Below are 16,530 nucleotides of genomic sequence, written 5' to 3' on the forward strand. Positions count from 1 at the left end.
CCTGAATTGGTTGCCAGCCAACCGCAAAGCACACAATGACAAACATCCGCGCTCACAATCACACCTAGGGGCAATTTAGAGAGTCCAATCAACTTACCATGCATGTTTTTGGAATGTGGGAAAAAAACGGAGTACCCGGAGAAAACCCACGCAGGCACGGAGAGAACATGCAAACTCCACACCTCTGAACTGTGAGGCGGACATGCTAACCAGTCGACCACCGTGCCTCCCCGTTAGCCAGCTAATTGTCTTTAAATAAACCTCTTCTGTTAGCATCTCTCCCGCGGGGGCATCATGCACGTTTTTTTTTTTGGGGGGGGGGGGTATTTGGAACGGGGCGGGGACCGACAATGTTTATGAATATGGCTGGGCGGTCGAGGTCGGAAGGGTACCCAGGTCAAGGGTGGAGGGTCGCGGCCGGACAGGCAAAAAAGGGTCAAGTGCCCAGCTCTGGTTAAAACATTGGCAAAATCCACAGTAAAAAAAAGCCATGAAAATCAAAGCTGTATAAAACATGCATTGTTACCTTGACAAAAAGTGATGTAATCTTTTCAGATGTATTGTAGTAGTGAGAGATTCGGTGAATCATCCTGATGGCGTTGATAAGACCTGGTATAGCATCCACCATTGAAACCTGGTTTCAAGCAGGAACACATAATGTACAAAGTAGGTATGACTAAGCCAATACATGAAAAACTGAGTATGATGCAATAAGTGTGTTAGAAATAAATAAACATCCATGTCATCTTTAAAGGGACTAAACTATTTGCCGTACAGGGTCACTGTTGTAAAGAGGATCGCAAAACTTCTCCAAACTGTAGAGATACTTGACGTTATCTTTGGCCTCATTGGCTGACTCAGTGATCCTGGCATCCAATTCCCGCCACAACTAGGCAGAGCAAATCATCATTGAGCTTACAAAGGTATGATAGTGCCATTTGTATGTGATTGTTTCCTTACCTTGATGATTTTAGATTTTGCCATCAAGAGAACACCCAATACCGCCTTTACAGCAGGGCTCTTAAGCTGATCCAGAAGGTAGTTGAAGCGGGACATTCGTTTCTTCCAGTGGTCCAGCTCGGCCCGTGGGCCAAGGTCTTCGGCTTCTTTTCTCAGCTGGTCACTCTCAGCTAAAATCTAAAGCACAATATCATTTGTGATTCAACTTAACAAAGACGGGTCTGCTTTGAAATGTTAATAATGTGAAGGTTGAATTTAAGCATCTAATCAGAATCTTGTACATTTGGAGGCAAACACTGAAGTGGATCACATCATATTTGAAGAGGCAAACACTGAAGTGGATCACATCATATTTGAATTTATATTTGCTTTTGTTTTTTTTCCATATTTTACCATAATTCAGGGTCAAGGCATGTTATGTATTTTTTAAATTGAAAAAAAAAAAAAAGAACTAAATAGGCATTATATTGATAAAATAATGCTCAAATAACAGATAAACAAAACCATGTAACTCCAAGTCTGGGGTATCAGCCGGCCAAGTTCGGAAGACAAAACTCATTGTAAATTAGTTTCAGCTGCTGTTTTACAAATGGAACTTCAAACAGGTGGAAATGAAATGCAGTTGAGAAGACAAGTGTATAAAGCACTAGTGCTTCAGGTGGTGACCATAGACCATTCCATGTCCTCATCCTTTCTGTCTGATTTTTGTCACTTTCGCATTTTGCCAGCAAACCACCGATGTGCATGTTTCTGCTCAAACGGTCACATTGCATGAGAGTGGTATGAGGGCCCGACATTCAGTGGGGCACACGGAGACTGTCAGATGCAACATTGGCGCTGTGTGCTCTTCACGGATGAACGCAGGTTCACATTGAGCATATGTGACAGATTTAACAGAGTCTGGCAATGCCACGGAGAGCATTTTGCTGCCTGCAACATCCTCCAAGCATGATCGGCTTGGCGATGGGTCAGTGAGGGTCTCGGAAACAATTTGTTTGAAGGGTCGTACAGAACCTCCATGTGCTAACCACAGGTACCCTGACTGCCACTAGATACCGGGATGAGACGCTCAGACCCATTGTAACACACTGATGCATGTGCTATGGACTCGTCTGTCCATTCCCCAGACCTGAATCCAATTGAGCACATCTGGAACATCATGTCTCATTCCATTGACCAATGCAGCAAAGACTGTTCAGGAGTTGAGTGACGCTCTGATGCAGATCTGGAGATCCCTTAGGAGAACATCGATGATCTCATCAGGACCATGCCAAGGCATTGTAGGGTGTGCATACAGGCACGTGGAGGCCACACACACAACTGAGGCTCATTTTGACTCGTCTGGAGTTGGATCAGCCTGTGATTTGATTTTCCACTTGGATTTTGAGTATGACTTCGAACCCAGACCTCCATGTGATGAGGATTTTGATTTCCATTAACTTTTCTTACATTGTTATTTTCTCAAAGCATTCCACTGTGTAATAAATACAGATTTCCCACCGGATTATCTCATTCATTGGCGTGTAGTATTTTATGTATTAGTGTTTCCTATATTTCATTTTTGCTGTTTTATTTTAATTTAATTCAATTGGGATTCTAACATCAAGGTATATGGCATTATAAAATATATGTGTTAAAATATTTGGGTTCATACCTGTTCGATCTGCTTAATCCAAACTTTCATGCAGCCTTCTATCTTTTCTATGGTCTCCGTGTTGTTAGCTGCCGCCATGTAGTCTGACGGGCCTTTCAGGACCCGCACGTCAAATGTATTGCACTCTTTCAAAGTAACCTGAACATAGACAATGACATTGTGTTGTATGCAGCGTTGCATTGATGACTGTGCCGCATGAGTGTTGAAGTAACATTAAGGAAATAATATTGCTAAAATCACAAAATAAAATGTGTCTGTGTAGCAAATAAAAACAGATTTTAGACAGTGATCACCAACAGACTTGTTGTATTTCATGTTACATTGTCAATAAATTAGGCTCTATTGTGCTTATAGCCAACCTTTTCTTGTAGACTCTCCTGTGCCCCCGCCAACACGGACACAAAGTTTTCCAGTGATGATATGAAGTCCTGCTTAACTGCTTGGGCTTGTGGAGTGGCCAGCTCTCCCCAGCCATGGTTCATCTTTGACAGTGTCGGTATGAAGACCTCAGAGAGCAGCTGTTCCACACTTTTTAACAGACCCTCTGAGGTGTCCAACATATTGAAATTGACATCCTAGAAAAAAAAGGTTAAAGTGGAATCAACCCAAACATATTTTTTTCAAGAATATGTTCCCAGCAGGCCCACTAGTTGAAACACAGCATTCTGATTAATATTGCATTTGTGGAATATACCCGTTTTTAGCCATCTCAGGAGGCGACCATTTTGTCACTTCTGTCGACTGAAAATGACATCACAACTGCTCAGGGCTCAGGTAACGACCAGTCAGTTGGAAGCCTCTTTTTTTAGATGAATTGTTCACAATTTAGCAAACTGCTGCTTATTTTTAAGTGCGTTGAATTTAGTTCATTGCCACTATAAAGTGCAGGTATCTGAAGTCTGCACTCACAAGTCAACGTAAAAAAAAAAAAGTTGAACGAATGTTATTATTGTTGATTATTATTCTTGTGGTGTTAAAGATACATCACAAAACATACTGTTATGTGACTGGATCTGGGCAAGAACCTGTCAAATTGAAGGGAAATGTTTATCATAAAAATAGGCCTAAAATGCTTCCTAAGGGTGAAAAAAAGCTTTTAACACCCCAGGCAGTGTTTATCATTCAAGGAATGAATCAACTGCCTCCTTTCTCATCTAAAACAGTTCATAAAACTCCCATAAAAGCATCTTACTCTCAAATACAAAGCATTCATATGTTGTTGTTATCCTTTCGGCTTTTCCCCTCAGGGGTCGCCACAGCGAATCAAGTGCACGCTCGATTCGCATCATTGATTTGGCATTCATATAATTCATATAAATATGGTAGTATTTGAAAGGATGATTTAATCAAAGTTGAAAAGATGCCCAGAAAAATTTCTAATCTAGGTGTACTTAGATTTTCTGTAATTCCTGCTAAATGGCCTTACTCTGTGTATGTTCTCAGAAGTGATCGCCTTGGAGGCGTTGGCTCTGGTGAAGAAGACACACACACCGGTCAGAGCCACATCCTTTCCATCAGTCACAAACACTTTACGCTTTTTGTTTTGGCCAGGTGGCTGAGGCAATTGAAAGGATGATGATGACGATGTTCCTGCAATTTTCAAATGGACATCTTATTCAGGAACACCATTGTTGAATTAAGTCAAACACTTATGAAGATTAAAATTCAGACTTCATAATTTATAATATGCACCTCCATCCACTGGTCCACTTTCTTGATAGTAAAACATGAGGTGTAGAAGCCCTTCGGCCACAAAAAACTGCTCCATGCGATCAAGCTAAAAGGGGGGAAAAAAACAACTATTTTTGTTGGTCTACAGTGTACACCTATCCTAAAATTAGTTCCATATTATTTAGATCATACTTAGCTGGATATACAGTAAAATTAACATCATAATCAGACCTGATCTCCCTCCAGCATGGCGTCCTCGACATCAGCCTTCTCCAGTCCCAGGCATGAAGCCACAATGCTGAGCACATAGTCATGTCTTCCATCAAGCTGGGCACGCTTGGCTTCACGCTCCTCCTTTAACTTTTGCTGAACAACATATGCAGACTATATATTAATATCACGATGAAGGTAATGCACAAGGTTTGGACTTCTGTTCATCTAGATCAGGGCTTCACAGTCTTAGGGTCACGAAATGGGTCACAGGTTAGTTGGCAGAGGACTTGATTATTGTTTGTCACAAATTCCTGACAGCTCTATTCCTTTTATTTATATATCTATTCTCACCCCAGACACCACATTTCCAAGCTCTTTTCCTCTGATACGTGCATTCACACATTGCATCCAAAAATCAGCAGACCTCTCCAACAGCTGCTTTCCTCTAGGCGTTTACCGTATTTTCGACACTATAAATGGCTAGTTTTTCCCACGCTTTGAACCATGTGGCTTTCAATGTGATACTTTTAATTAATGAATTTTTACTGACGAGCTTCGAGCCATCAGTAGATTTACCCCTAGTCTCGCCACATCTGACCAATGAAATTACCAACACATCACAGTGGACCAATGAAACTGTTCCCATACTGAATATTCATCAGACATTTACAGTTGGAGTGTGCACGCGGGCTACCTGAAATGCGGAGGTTTGTGTGTGTAGCGGTATGCGGCTATAGGAGCGAATATAGAGCATATAGTAGCGTGAAAATAAGAATCTTGTATTGCGTTTGATGATCATAGGGAAAAAGTGCCATGAATACAGCCATCTCTGCAGTGTGACCCACGTCTCTGTTGTTTGATTGTCTAGACAGACTAAATTATAGACGAATGTCCAGGTGCACAATAGTTAAAAAAAAAAGTCAAGAGTTCAAGTCCATCCATTATCGATACCGCTTATCCACACAAGGGTCGCAGGGCGTGCTGGAGCCTATCCCAGCTGTCTTTGGGCAGTAGGCGGGGGGCACCCCGAATTGGTTGCCAGCCAATCGCAGGGCACACAAACACAAACATCCGCTCTCACAATCACACCTAGGGGCAATTTAGAGAGTCCAATCAACTTACCATGCATGTTTTTTGGAATGTGGGAGGAAACCGGAGTACCCGGAGAAAACCCACGCAAGCACAGGGAGAACATGCAAACTCCACACAGGGAGGCCGAAGCCGGGATTGAACCCACGACCTCTGAACTGTGAGGCGGACGTGCTAACCAGTCGACTACTGTGCCGCCAAAGTCAAGTCGAGCCTTTCAAAAGTTTTTGCCAATCAAGTCGCAGCAAGACTCGTGTCCACCATCCCTGCATATTTGGGCAGTAAAATGTATGTTTCTGATAGTGTATTGTGATGTTTGCAACACATTACTGTTTATACATTTATAAAGTTTAGAAAACATTGTTTTCTTACAAATTACATTTTACTGCACTTAAAGTGCTGGCAACCAATTCAGGGTGTCCCAGCACGCCCCGCGACCCTTGTGAGAAGAAGCGGTATCGATAATGGATGGATGGATGCACTTAAAGTGGAAGTAAACACAAACACATTTTTTTCAAGAATATGTTCTATGCAAGCCCACTAGTTGAAACTGGGCATTCTGATAAATATGATTGGTCATTGTGAGCAGTTGTGATGTCATTTTCAGTCAACAGAAGACAAAATGGCCGCCCCCAGAGATGGCTAAAAACGAGTGCATTTTGCTGCTTAATTTATATTCCACAAACGCAAAATTAATCAGAATGCCATGTTTCAACTAGTAGGCCTGCTGGGAACATATTCTTGAAAAAAATATGTTTGGGTTGACTTCCACTTTAAGCAGTTGTTGAAGCAGTACGTAAAGAAACAAAGCTTTTTCAAGTGACATATAAGCCTTTATGTACTTTTTGGATGAAATCATACTGAATTATCACATTATAATAGGCTCTCGATCGAGACAGCACAGGTTGAACAAATAGAGCTTGCTCCTCATAGATTTAGCTACTACCTCATAATGAATTTATAGACAGGTTCTGGTCTATGAATTAGTGGAAATTAATTCTCCCCAAAATTATTGGATTTATTTTAATAAACCTGCGATAGATTAAATTAAGTAGTACCTGTGAGATGATCACTAGTTAGAAGTGAAGAATATTCAATGAAATTTCAACTGACGGACATGAACTATCCATTTCGAGATGTAATACGAAAAACAATTCAAAAAGTGTTATTATTCCTCTGGACTCAAATCAAATAAGCACTGTTAAACCATAAAAATAAAAATACAAAAAGAGCGCCATTCAAGAATAAATGTAAGTGGCAGTGTTAAATAATATATAGAAATGAATACAAATAAATTACAGTTGCCAGCCAAACTAGTTGTAACTAATGAAAACTGAAGAATGCACACTGCATGATGCAACCGATCTCGGTGCGTGTCTGGTTTTACACCCTCTCTGTTGCTACTACTCATTGTGTGAAAAGCCCAGTTTGTCCAAATGCAAATAACACAGCTACAGTCTAGTGAAGTGAAGATTATTCAAGCAAACAGCCGAGGACACCACAGAATGAACACATACTTTGCACAAGCCAATAATAAGAGATTGTCATGGCAAGTGTTAACAAATTGTGTTTGTGTATTCTGTCCATACGGCAGATGTAGAAGACAGTGTACACCAGTGTACGAGATAACAACTACAGCATAAACAACATTTATATGCAGGCAAATCGAAGCAACAACTGTAAACAACTGTAAAAACAATGATTTTCTTACCTGGATGATCTTGGAGACGCTGTGTTTCCAGAGCTGTTTCCCAAACATGACAGATCACCTCTCAACCTCACACCCCTCTCAGTTACCTCTGTATTGTAATGTGTATTCACTAACTCATTTACAAGAAGACAGAGGAACTGCAATTTTCTTATCCACTCAACTTACCACACTCAAAAACTCAAAATTTCATATAACAAAAGAGTTTCTTGATTGTTTAATTTCATCCTTGAGGGGAGAGCAGGCACTCCAGAGACCCAACTATTTGTATACAAGTAATAACAAAACATTTTTTTCATATGACCCTATTCAGATTATTGTGTGTTAGTAGAATCTAACAGAGCATCTTGCTTTTAGTTCAGTACAAATAAATATGGAATGAGTCAGCTAAAAGTGATTTGTACTTAATGAGTTTCAACCACTTTTCCCCCAATATCTTACCCAAGCCTCAAGGAACATGATGATTTATTTCCATGAATGCTATATAAAGATTAACTTCATATTACAGCTGGTCTGACATTGTAAAATTATCAAAACAATACAAGAGTCCCCACTTTTATCAGGAGAAATGTGCACAATTTTCACATTTTAAATCAGCATTAAAAGCCTTCATTTTAATATTTTTAAAAAGTGTGAAATAAAAGTAGCCCAAAATACATCCTATCATTATTGAGTTTATATATTGAGCAAGACATTTTTGTCTTCATATTTGTAATTCTGCTTGTATCCTATGCATGCATATTTAAATATCTTATATAATAACACTGGTCTGACTAAGACTGGGTTTGCGCCGCATGGTTCAAAAGACACAGTTGAGACTTTTTGCTTCCAAGTGGCAGAGTTTGGATATTCACCATTGTGAAGGGAATCAAAACACATGAAATCATAACTCTGCATTTTTAAAAATGCTTTTATGTCTTGTTATTTTTACTTCTGTGTTAGTTGCTGGATGTTGACGCTCACTTGAAATGCACACATAAATAAAGAGCCCAAAAAAGAACGGGGCACTTGAACCTGCAGTGTAAATCTAGCAAAAGTCTCAAACTTCTGTAAGTTCTGTATACCATTGCCCTTTACGACCAGATTCATTTTGCTACATACAACGCTAATGACTGTGCCCCATGGATAACAAAATATTTGCATTTGACCTAAGAAGCCAAGCTGTCTGAAACTTCAGAGCACTTGGGTCACCTTACCTCATTTTGATATTCTGAAGGCAGCATCATTGTTGCCCTTTCACACTGGCATTTCTTTTCAAGTCACTCCACCCTCTTAATTGGCTTCATTTTTCATGACATCAGAGAATTAGAGCAGCCAACAAAGACAAGACAGAACAAGCAGCTTTGTGAGCAATCAGCTGTCTTATTTGCCATGTGAGAATGGTTGCTACCCTGAAATTATCTGTTGCTCCAAAACGCAGACTGCTAACAGGATAATGCGGTGTATGATGACCAGCTGTCGACAAGGTAATTAGCATGGCCCTGCTCTCACCTTACACGTCTAACACAACAGAGTAGGAAGGACAGGGGAAGGGATGCAGAGCTGTGGGGGTGGAAATAAAAAGCAATGAAGCTCCCCACATTAAGAGACCTTCATTATTGTATGCACTAACACTGTTTGGTAAAAAAAAAAGTGATACGACGGAGGCGTCAAACAAGCAAAATTCTCAAGGGTGACAAGTGGCATGTAAACCAGGCCATAATTTACTTGAATTACACACACATTACTCTGGATGGTGACAGAAAATGAACTGATATCCTTCTAATTTCCCAATGTATTTTTCAATATTTTTTTAATAATTTGTTTTTTTGGGGGTGGGTGGGCAGCGAGGTGGTAGGATGGGGGTTTTAGGTAAATGAGTTATGGATCATTTTGGGTAAAATGCAGAACCAGTCCTTCTGCCATAGAGCACAAACATTTGAGTCCTGTCTGTCTAATAGAGGAACAGGATTGAAGACCCCCGGTCTAATCCCATGGTCTTTTAATTCACAATTAACCAGAAAGTATACTGGTAAATCGACATGAAACGTTAGGAAGATTTCATTTCACCACAATTATTCTGACCAAAATTCTCATGATTAGCGGTATGAGCACAATATTGCTAAAAGAAATGTAAACATTACAGTCAGCAGAGTACCGCCATTGTCAGGGGCTCAAAAGGGGCAAATAATTTACAAGATGTTAATTAGCCAGGTGTGATTCAATCCCTAATTTAGTTCAACACAGAATCAAGTAAACGTCTGGAGCTGAGATTAGGTATTTAGCTGCTACAGTATTTGACTGGCGCTACCAACATGTCCAAGGAGTTCTCACTACTGCTCATTCAGAGATCAAACAACCTTAGTACTTAATAACAAACAACCTTAGTAATAATAATAAATTATGTATCCTGCTCATTAACCAGGGATGGGTAGTAACGAGTTACATTTACTCCGTTACATTTACTTGAGTAAGTTTGGGGAAGAAGAAACTGTACTCTTACTCCGCTACATTAGGCTGTATTGAACCCGTTACTCAAATCCCCTCCGCGTACGTACGCGTCTCTCTCTCTCTCTTTGTCTCTCTCTCTCTTAGACAACAGAGTTGTTTTCGGATGAAACGGATCAAAAATGTCTGCATCTGCAGCCTGTGAGAGACTTTTCAGTCATGCTGGACTCCTGTTCACTGTTAAACGATCACAGTTTCACTGCAAGAACCTTGAGAGCCAACTACTGTTAAAGCTTAATAGTGACATCACTGAGTGATTCTTTTGGAAAAAATGTTGGTTTTGCATGTTTTGTCACATACATACAGACTGAAACACATGCAGGCACACACGCACACAGTTTATACGAGTTCATGGGCTACCTTGGAAAAAAAAAGTACAGGGGCTGAAATGTTGTGCTACTTGTGCTTAATTTATTTCTTTTATTATACTATTATTATTTCATTGTTTATTAAAGTACTTGAATTTACCTTAAGATTATTTTAAGATATTCTTTAATTAAATGTTATTCATTTTATTGTTTGGATGAACTTTAATTTGCCTGAAGATGATTATTTTGTATTTTCGTCTGATTGAATGGTTGTTTTGAAAAAAAAAAAAAAATAAAAAATGAGACGTTGCTACAGTTACTCAGTACTTGAGTAGTTTTTTCACCAAGTACTTTTTTACTTTTACAAAAGTAATTATTTGGATGACTACTTTGTACTTCTACTTGAGTCAAATTATTCTGAAGTAACAGTATTTTTACTTGAGTAATTTTTTGGCCTACCTTACCCACCTCTGTCATTAACACATTGTCACTGTCGGAAACCGCCGATGTCCAAATTTGGTCTATTTTAATATTTTTTGACACGTCATCTGATTTGGTCTAAACATGTGGGTTTGTTATTTTTACAAATGATATCAAGCAATCTAAAGTGTGGAAAATGGCTTGCTCTCTTTGGCAACGCAATGTTAATAGACCAACAAACGTGATTTTTAGTTTTTTGTTTTGCTTAGCTATATTCCCATCACGATCCATCACATGATTGTTATGACAACGTCTATTAATTCAGTGAAAATGTACCCTGACCCTACATCAGGTTAAGTCAATTCCACACAAATCTGGTTGTGGAAAATTGCTTTCAGTCCTTTGAATGGAAGTGAGTGCCCATGAGAGTAAATTGTGCAAAAAAATAATTATGCCCTCAAAAAATGTCCACATACACACACATGCACACACATGCACTCAGGCACGCACACATATACCTCCTACCGATTAATAAAAAATTCAATGTTTTCATTGTGACACCCAGCAGATATGTGGCACAACTCTCTTCGGATGGGTCCAACTGATGGGTTGTATTGAAAAAAATCATTGCCAGGCTTTGAATTTAAAAGCAGTTATTTCATCAATTATTCAATACACCATGACTGATTTTCTATATCGAACTGTCAGCTCGTGAGCTGCCGTGAAACAGGAGACTGACTGTGAATTATACATGTTGTGGTGAGGGAGAACGAGAGAGAGCTACAGGCAGAGGGAGCAAGAGAGGCTTCTGAGTTTCTCACTCTGATACAGGCAGTGAGATATAAATGTGTCTTTTGTGATTATTTTAGTAGTACAGTGCACTTACTGGCCACGATATTAGGTATACCTGTACAATACAATGTGCTCCATTACAAGAGCGGCATTAAAAATCTGACTTGATGAAGACAATAGTGTAGTGCTTTGTCAATTGACATTGTCAGAGAGGTTAATTTAACTATACATTTATTATTGTTGTTGTAGATTTCAGTAGTTTCGATCTTCATCTCTTTAGTGGCTGCTCCATGGCTGCCAAAGGAACTGGTTCCCTTGTATTTATTGATAGTGTGACTGCTGACAAAAGCAGCCAGATGAATTCTGAAGCTTATTGGGCAATGTTATCTGCTCTTCAGCCATATCCTTTAGAACTCATTGGATGGCGCGTCATAGTACAGAAGGACAATGACCAGAAGCATACGGTGAAGGCAACCAAAGGGTTTTTTAAGGCAAAGAAGTGGAAGGTTATGCAATGGCTAAGTCAATCACCAGACCTGAATCCGAAGACCGTTGTAGTAGTGTGCAATGGTGTGGCAGAGCATCACCAGGTATGAAATACAGCATCTGGATATGTCTACTGTATGTGTTACAGATTTTGGACTAATTGACTGAAAATGATTTTAATATTCCTGAGTTTTAATTTGTACATTACACAAACTTGCAATTCATACACCGTTCACCTGATTTGGATGTAAATACCCTCAAATTAATGCTGTAAGTTTAACGCTTATTCGTTTCATTTCAAATCCATTTGGTGATGTTCAGAGCCAAAATGTATCCCAATATTTATGGACCTGATTATGTCTCATTTAACTAATCCTAGGATGGATCTGCAACTGACATGAAATGTCTCACAAAGAAAATTAATCAACATGAAGGACCTAAGATATAATAAATGCAACCGATAACTATAATCTATAAATATGACACTTCAAAAAGACATTTTAAGATCAGGTAACTGATATTGGATGAGAGGTTCTTGCTCACCCTATTCAAGTTCACCCAATGTGTTTGACAGGATTAAGGCCTTCAATTTCTTCCACACTAATCCCACCAAACCAGGCATATATGAACCTTGCTTTGTGAGAAGAATTTAGATTTAGTCAAACCAAATCTAACACAGGTTATGTAATTTCTATTTCTAAAACGTAAATTTCCATTCAGCCCAATTACAATCGGTTGTATGATAACTACAGTACAGTGTTAACATACTGCTATCTAGTGGACTAACGATCACAGTGCACCCAGCAACTATTTTTAATCACTGCTGGGAGGCCAAAGTGAAAGGTGCAGTGATTCTCAAAACAATTATCAAAAGTCTCATAGGAAAATGGAGCTGGTCTAGACTCCTAGCTAGCTAGACATTAACTCATTTTTACATGAGAGGAGAGGGATTTGGTTGGCACAGAGGATGGTTCTCCTCACTTCTGAGGGTTGGGAGATTACATCTCTACATTTGCATATTCCCCCCCGTTTTAAAAGGCTTACTCCCACATTCCAAAACCATGCTCATGAGGTTAATGAAGACTCCAAATCAGGACTGGACAATTTGGGGGCAACACCGTTTTGTCACCACTACCAGGGGTCCACACAAGACTATGCACTTCCTAACCAGACGTATGACAAAGACATTTTATATATATAGACATCTTATAGTTCATGCTAAAATACATGTGCAAAAGATCCCCTCTTTGACAACAAAGTTAAGAAATTAAAAAATAACCAAATTCTGTTTTTTTTCCAGTGCAAAGAGCTCGCATGCAAAAAAAAAATCAATCAATGAAAATACCATTCAAAGATGGCACAAAACTGAACAGAAAACCAACATTAAGCGTAGGAACTCAATTTGTGCATGTTTTCTCTCAAAAATTGCATGTCATTTGAAATAGCCAAATTATCAGACTTGCATGCTCACATTGCATTAGAGGGCATTTCACGTTGCTTTGTTGAAGGAGCTTTGGTTTGTCTCCAAGAGTCCAGCTGCCTGTCCAAGACACCATATACGTTTGCAACACTGCTAACAGTGTTAAAGCAAGGGATTATGGCGGCACCATGTGGGCAAAAGCGGTAGTGTTTTGGCAAAAGTCAACCACATTTCCCATGCGCGCAAGTGCGTTGTGTCATGATATCATGAGCTGGTCTGCAAGTTGGACTGAATTACATTTCTATTTCCAGCGGTTGTGTGAAAGATAAATAGCGATGAGGTAATGAATCTAAATTTGTTTGAACAGTACTTTTGTTTTTTTGTTGGTTTTGGGGCTTCTGCCATGACACCAGTAAGAGCACATAGACGTTCGAATCGATTTCCGTCCTTGAGCGATAGGAGGAAGTGAGTATGCTGTAAAGAAATTCAGGACATTTGTATTTTTTTTTTTTTGCCTGCCAGGGTTGATCCCATCCTCCTCAAAGTTGCTTGGTGCCAGTAAAAACGATACAGACCCCCACGCCCCCAGGCAAGTCCCATTCAACTGATTGATTGATTGATTGATTGATTGATTGATTGATTGATTGATTGATTGAACATATAAACACAACATGAAAAACACAAAGAAAACAAAAAATACATAAATTAAAAAAAAAAGAATCAGTACTTATCTTAATTCTGTAAAGTTTATATGTTCAAGGGGAGTGGGAAGAATTAAAAAACTTGTTGAGTCCTACCCCTTGTTCACTATAAAGTATTGGAAATTATGTTCTATTAATACGAAAGTGGGTTATTCATAAATACATGAAGTAACTTACACAAGTAAGTCAATGTTTCATCAAAAGAGTTGTGAAATGTTTTTATTAAGGTCAAAATCTTGCCGAGTGCTGCTTTAAATATGTTCATTTTTTTTGGAGGGAGGGGGGCACACATTTTTAGGAACTGCTCTTGCACTTTAAACAAACTGTCCAAAAAAAACATTGTTTGTGTATTTTTGATTTGAGAGCTCTTCATGTTCTGTATATCGTTATTTTCTCAAATTAACTTTGCCTAAAAGAGCCTCCATTTATTTTGTGTGACTCATCAGTGCCACAAAACAATCATGGCTGCCAAAGTCTCAAAGTAAACCATGTACATATAGACGATTAGAGACAATATTCCTGATGGAGAAGACTCAGTGAAAGTGCAACTAAGTGACTGCCATCTAGTGGTCAAGGTGCTATTACAACTTAAAACTACAATAGTATACAATAGCAATAGTAGTAATAATACATAAGTATACAAGAGAGGGAACATTTTATCATTTCCCCCAAAATGTTGAAATTATTTTATTTTTTTTAAAAACAGATTTTTACTATGTGTTTCTAAATCAGGGCCAATGAAAGTGCGGCCTGTGGGCTACCAGTCACCCATCCCTGCTCTATATTGTCTTTAGATGTGAATGTGAGCGTGAAAGGGTGTTTGTGTAATGTGTATGCCCTGCAATCAGCGCATGGCAACGAGTCCAGAGATATGTCCCATATATATATATATATATATATATATATATATATATATATATATATATATATATATATATATATATATATATATATATATATATATATATATATATATATATATATATATATATATATATATATATATATATATATATATATATATATGTATGTATAGCTCAAAAGTAAAATCTGACGGTGTCTCTAAAATACAAGTTGTGCAATGAGTATATGCAGTTTGGATAATGGATGTATGTATGTATGGATGGATGGATGGATGGACAAAAAACACGTTGAAATTGTTTAAAATCAGTGCACATATAGCCAATACGTGACAGCAAGTAACAACATAGGATAAGTAATTTAAAAACGTTGCTTTTCTTCACTTACACCAAACACCAATCATTTCTGCAATAAAATAATAAAATAAAGGCTGCAATCGAGACAAATGTAATTCCAAGGGATGTGCTCAAAGTATTACTGCTCATACCTGCAGTTCCTTGAGGGACTCCGCGGGCCCAGCTGGCTGGCTGCTTCGGTTCCTGTAGCTGACTTTAACGAGACGAGACGTGGACGACATGCCTCATGCATTCCCCTTTTAATCAGTTCTAATCGAGTTCGTCAACAAATGTGTTGCTTTGACGACCGTTTCTTCAAAATCACTCAAGATATAGTGCTGTTGTTTCTACGTTTAAATGGCCACCGTGTTGCTGTTAGGGTTACCAAGGTAACGCAAGCAAGTGGAGGGCGCAGTTTTTTACAACTTAAAATGGGGGTTTGCGCGTGCTTGCATGCAAAATCTTTAGAATCTGTCCGAACAGAGTTTTTTTTTTTTTTTTTTTTTTTTTTAAAGCTTGGATCGGAATTACACTGTTATAGGGCATAAGGCATTGTGATTTGTGTTTGCAGTGCAGGTTTATAACTACACTGCGTCATGAACTCGTGTTAAATGTTTCTTGTTCATTTTTTGTATTGTTTTGATTTCAAGTTCAAAACAAGCAAAACAAACATCAAAACAAAACAATTTTACCCGTATGTAGGCCTCGCTTAAAACGAAACTGAACACACATTTTTACTTCATTTTTGTAATCACTGATGCATGTAAACTTTTGTAAATTATTGTTTTGCGCTAATTCCTAATCTGCCCTCATTTTCTCAAGTACAACAGCTTCTCATAATAGCCTATAATATGTAATAGTCATATATGTATTAATATTTATGAATTAAAGGTAAGGTTCAGCAACAAGTGGATTTTTTTCTGAAACTTATATTGCAAATTACATTACATGGCAAAATCCATATTGAGCAAACTTTTGTATGGTCAGACTTAAAAACTAAACATTGAAATTCAAAAATCTCAAAATCCTGATTTGATACGGAAAAAAGTGAAGACATTTTTGGAATTAGTGTCAAAAATACGTTTAGAGACACATGCTATCTCTGATTGAAATTTGTCGTTGACCAGTGTTATCTATAAATATTAAATTATGACAATGCTGCAGAAATTCTCCACGTCAGTGTCTTAAATTATGCAGTACATTTTGAAAAGAAGTAATGTAGCAACCTCCTGAAACAAAACAAGTGTATTTTAATGCATAGATTTTCTGAACCGCTTATCTCAAATATACTGTACACTACAGTGACTATTTACTTTTTGGTCGCTGTTACGCCTCCAAAAAGCAATTACCAAAATCTGCCTCAAGATGGCAGCAGCGCACTTTAACGCATCTCCATGGTCCAAGGAAGAGTTACCAGGAAGCGGA

The 16,530-nt window shown here is 38.4% G+C and overlaps 1 protein-coding gene across 1 annotated transcript in view; it reads right to left on the reverse strand.

Annotated features, from left to right (window-relative positions):
- The window catches only part of dnah5 (dynein, axonemal, heavy chain 5), a 99,168-nt gene extending 83,717 nt beyond the window's left edge, over nucleotides 1-15,451 (reverse strand). The window contains exons 1-9 of the mRNA XM_086037467.1: nucleotides 15,258-15,451; nucleotides 4,517-4,651; nucleotides 4,307-4,391; nucleotides 4,041-4,204; nucleotides 2,974-3,189; nucleotides 2,615-2,752; nucleotides 961-1,137; nucleotides 776-889; nucleotides 527-634 (exon numbers count right to left, since the gene is read on the reverse strand). Of these exons, the coding sequence (XP_085893593.1) occupies nucleotides 527-634; nucleotides 776-889; nucleotides 961-1,137; nucleotides 2,615-2,752; nucleotides 2,974-3,189; nucleotides 4,041-4,204; nucleotides 4,307-4,391; nucleotides 4,517-4,651; nucleotides 15,258-15,347 (1,227 nt within the window). The 5' untranslated portion in view covers nucleotides 15,348-15,451. The remainder of the gene's footprint in view (nucleotides 1-526; nucleotides 635-775; nucleotides 890-960; nucleotides 1,138-2,614; nucleotides 2,753-2,973; nucleotides 3,190-4,040; nucleotides 4,205-4,306; nucleotides 4,392-4,516; nucleotides 4,652-15,257) is intronic.
- Between the last annotated feature and the right edge of the window lie 1,079 nt (nucleotides 15,452-16,530).

The sequence above is a fragment of the Filicampus tigris genome, chromosome 8, assembly GCF_054856515.1.
Source record: "Filicampus tigris isolate MCC_2025a chromosome 8, RoL_Ftig_1.0, whole genome shotgun sequence".
Lineage (NCBI taxonomy): Eukaryota > Metazoa > Chordata > Actinopteri > Syngnathiformes > Syngnathidae > Filicampus > Filicampus tigris.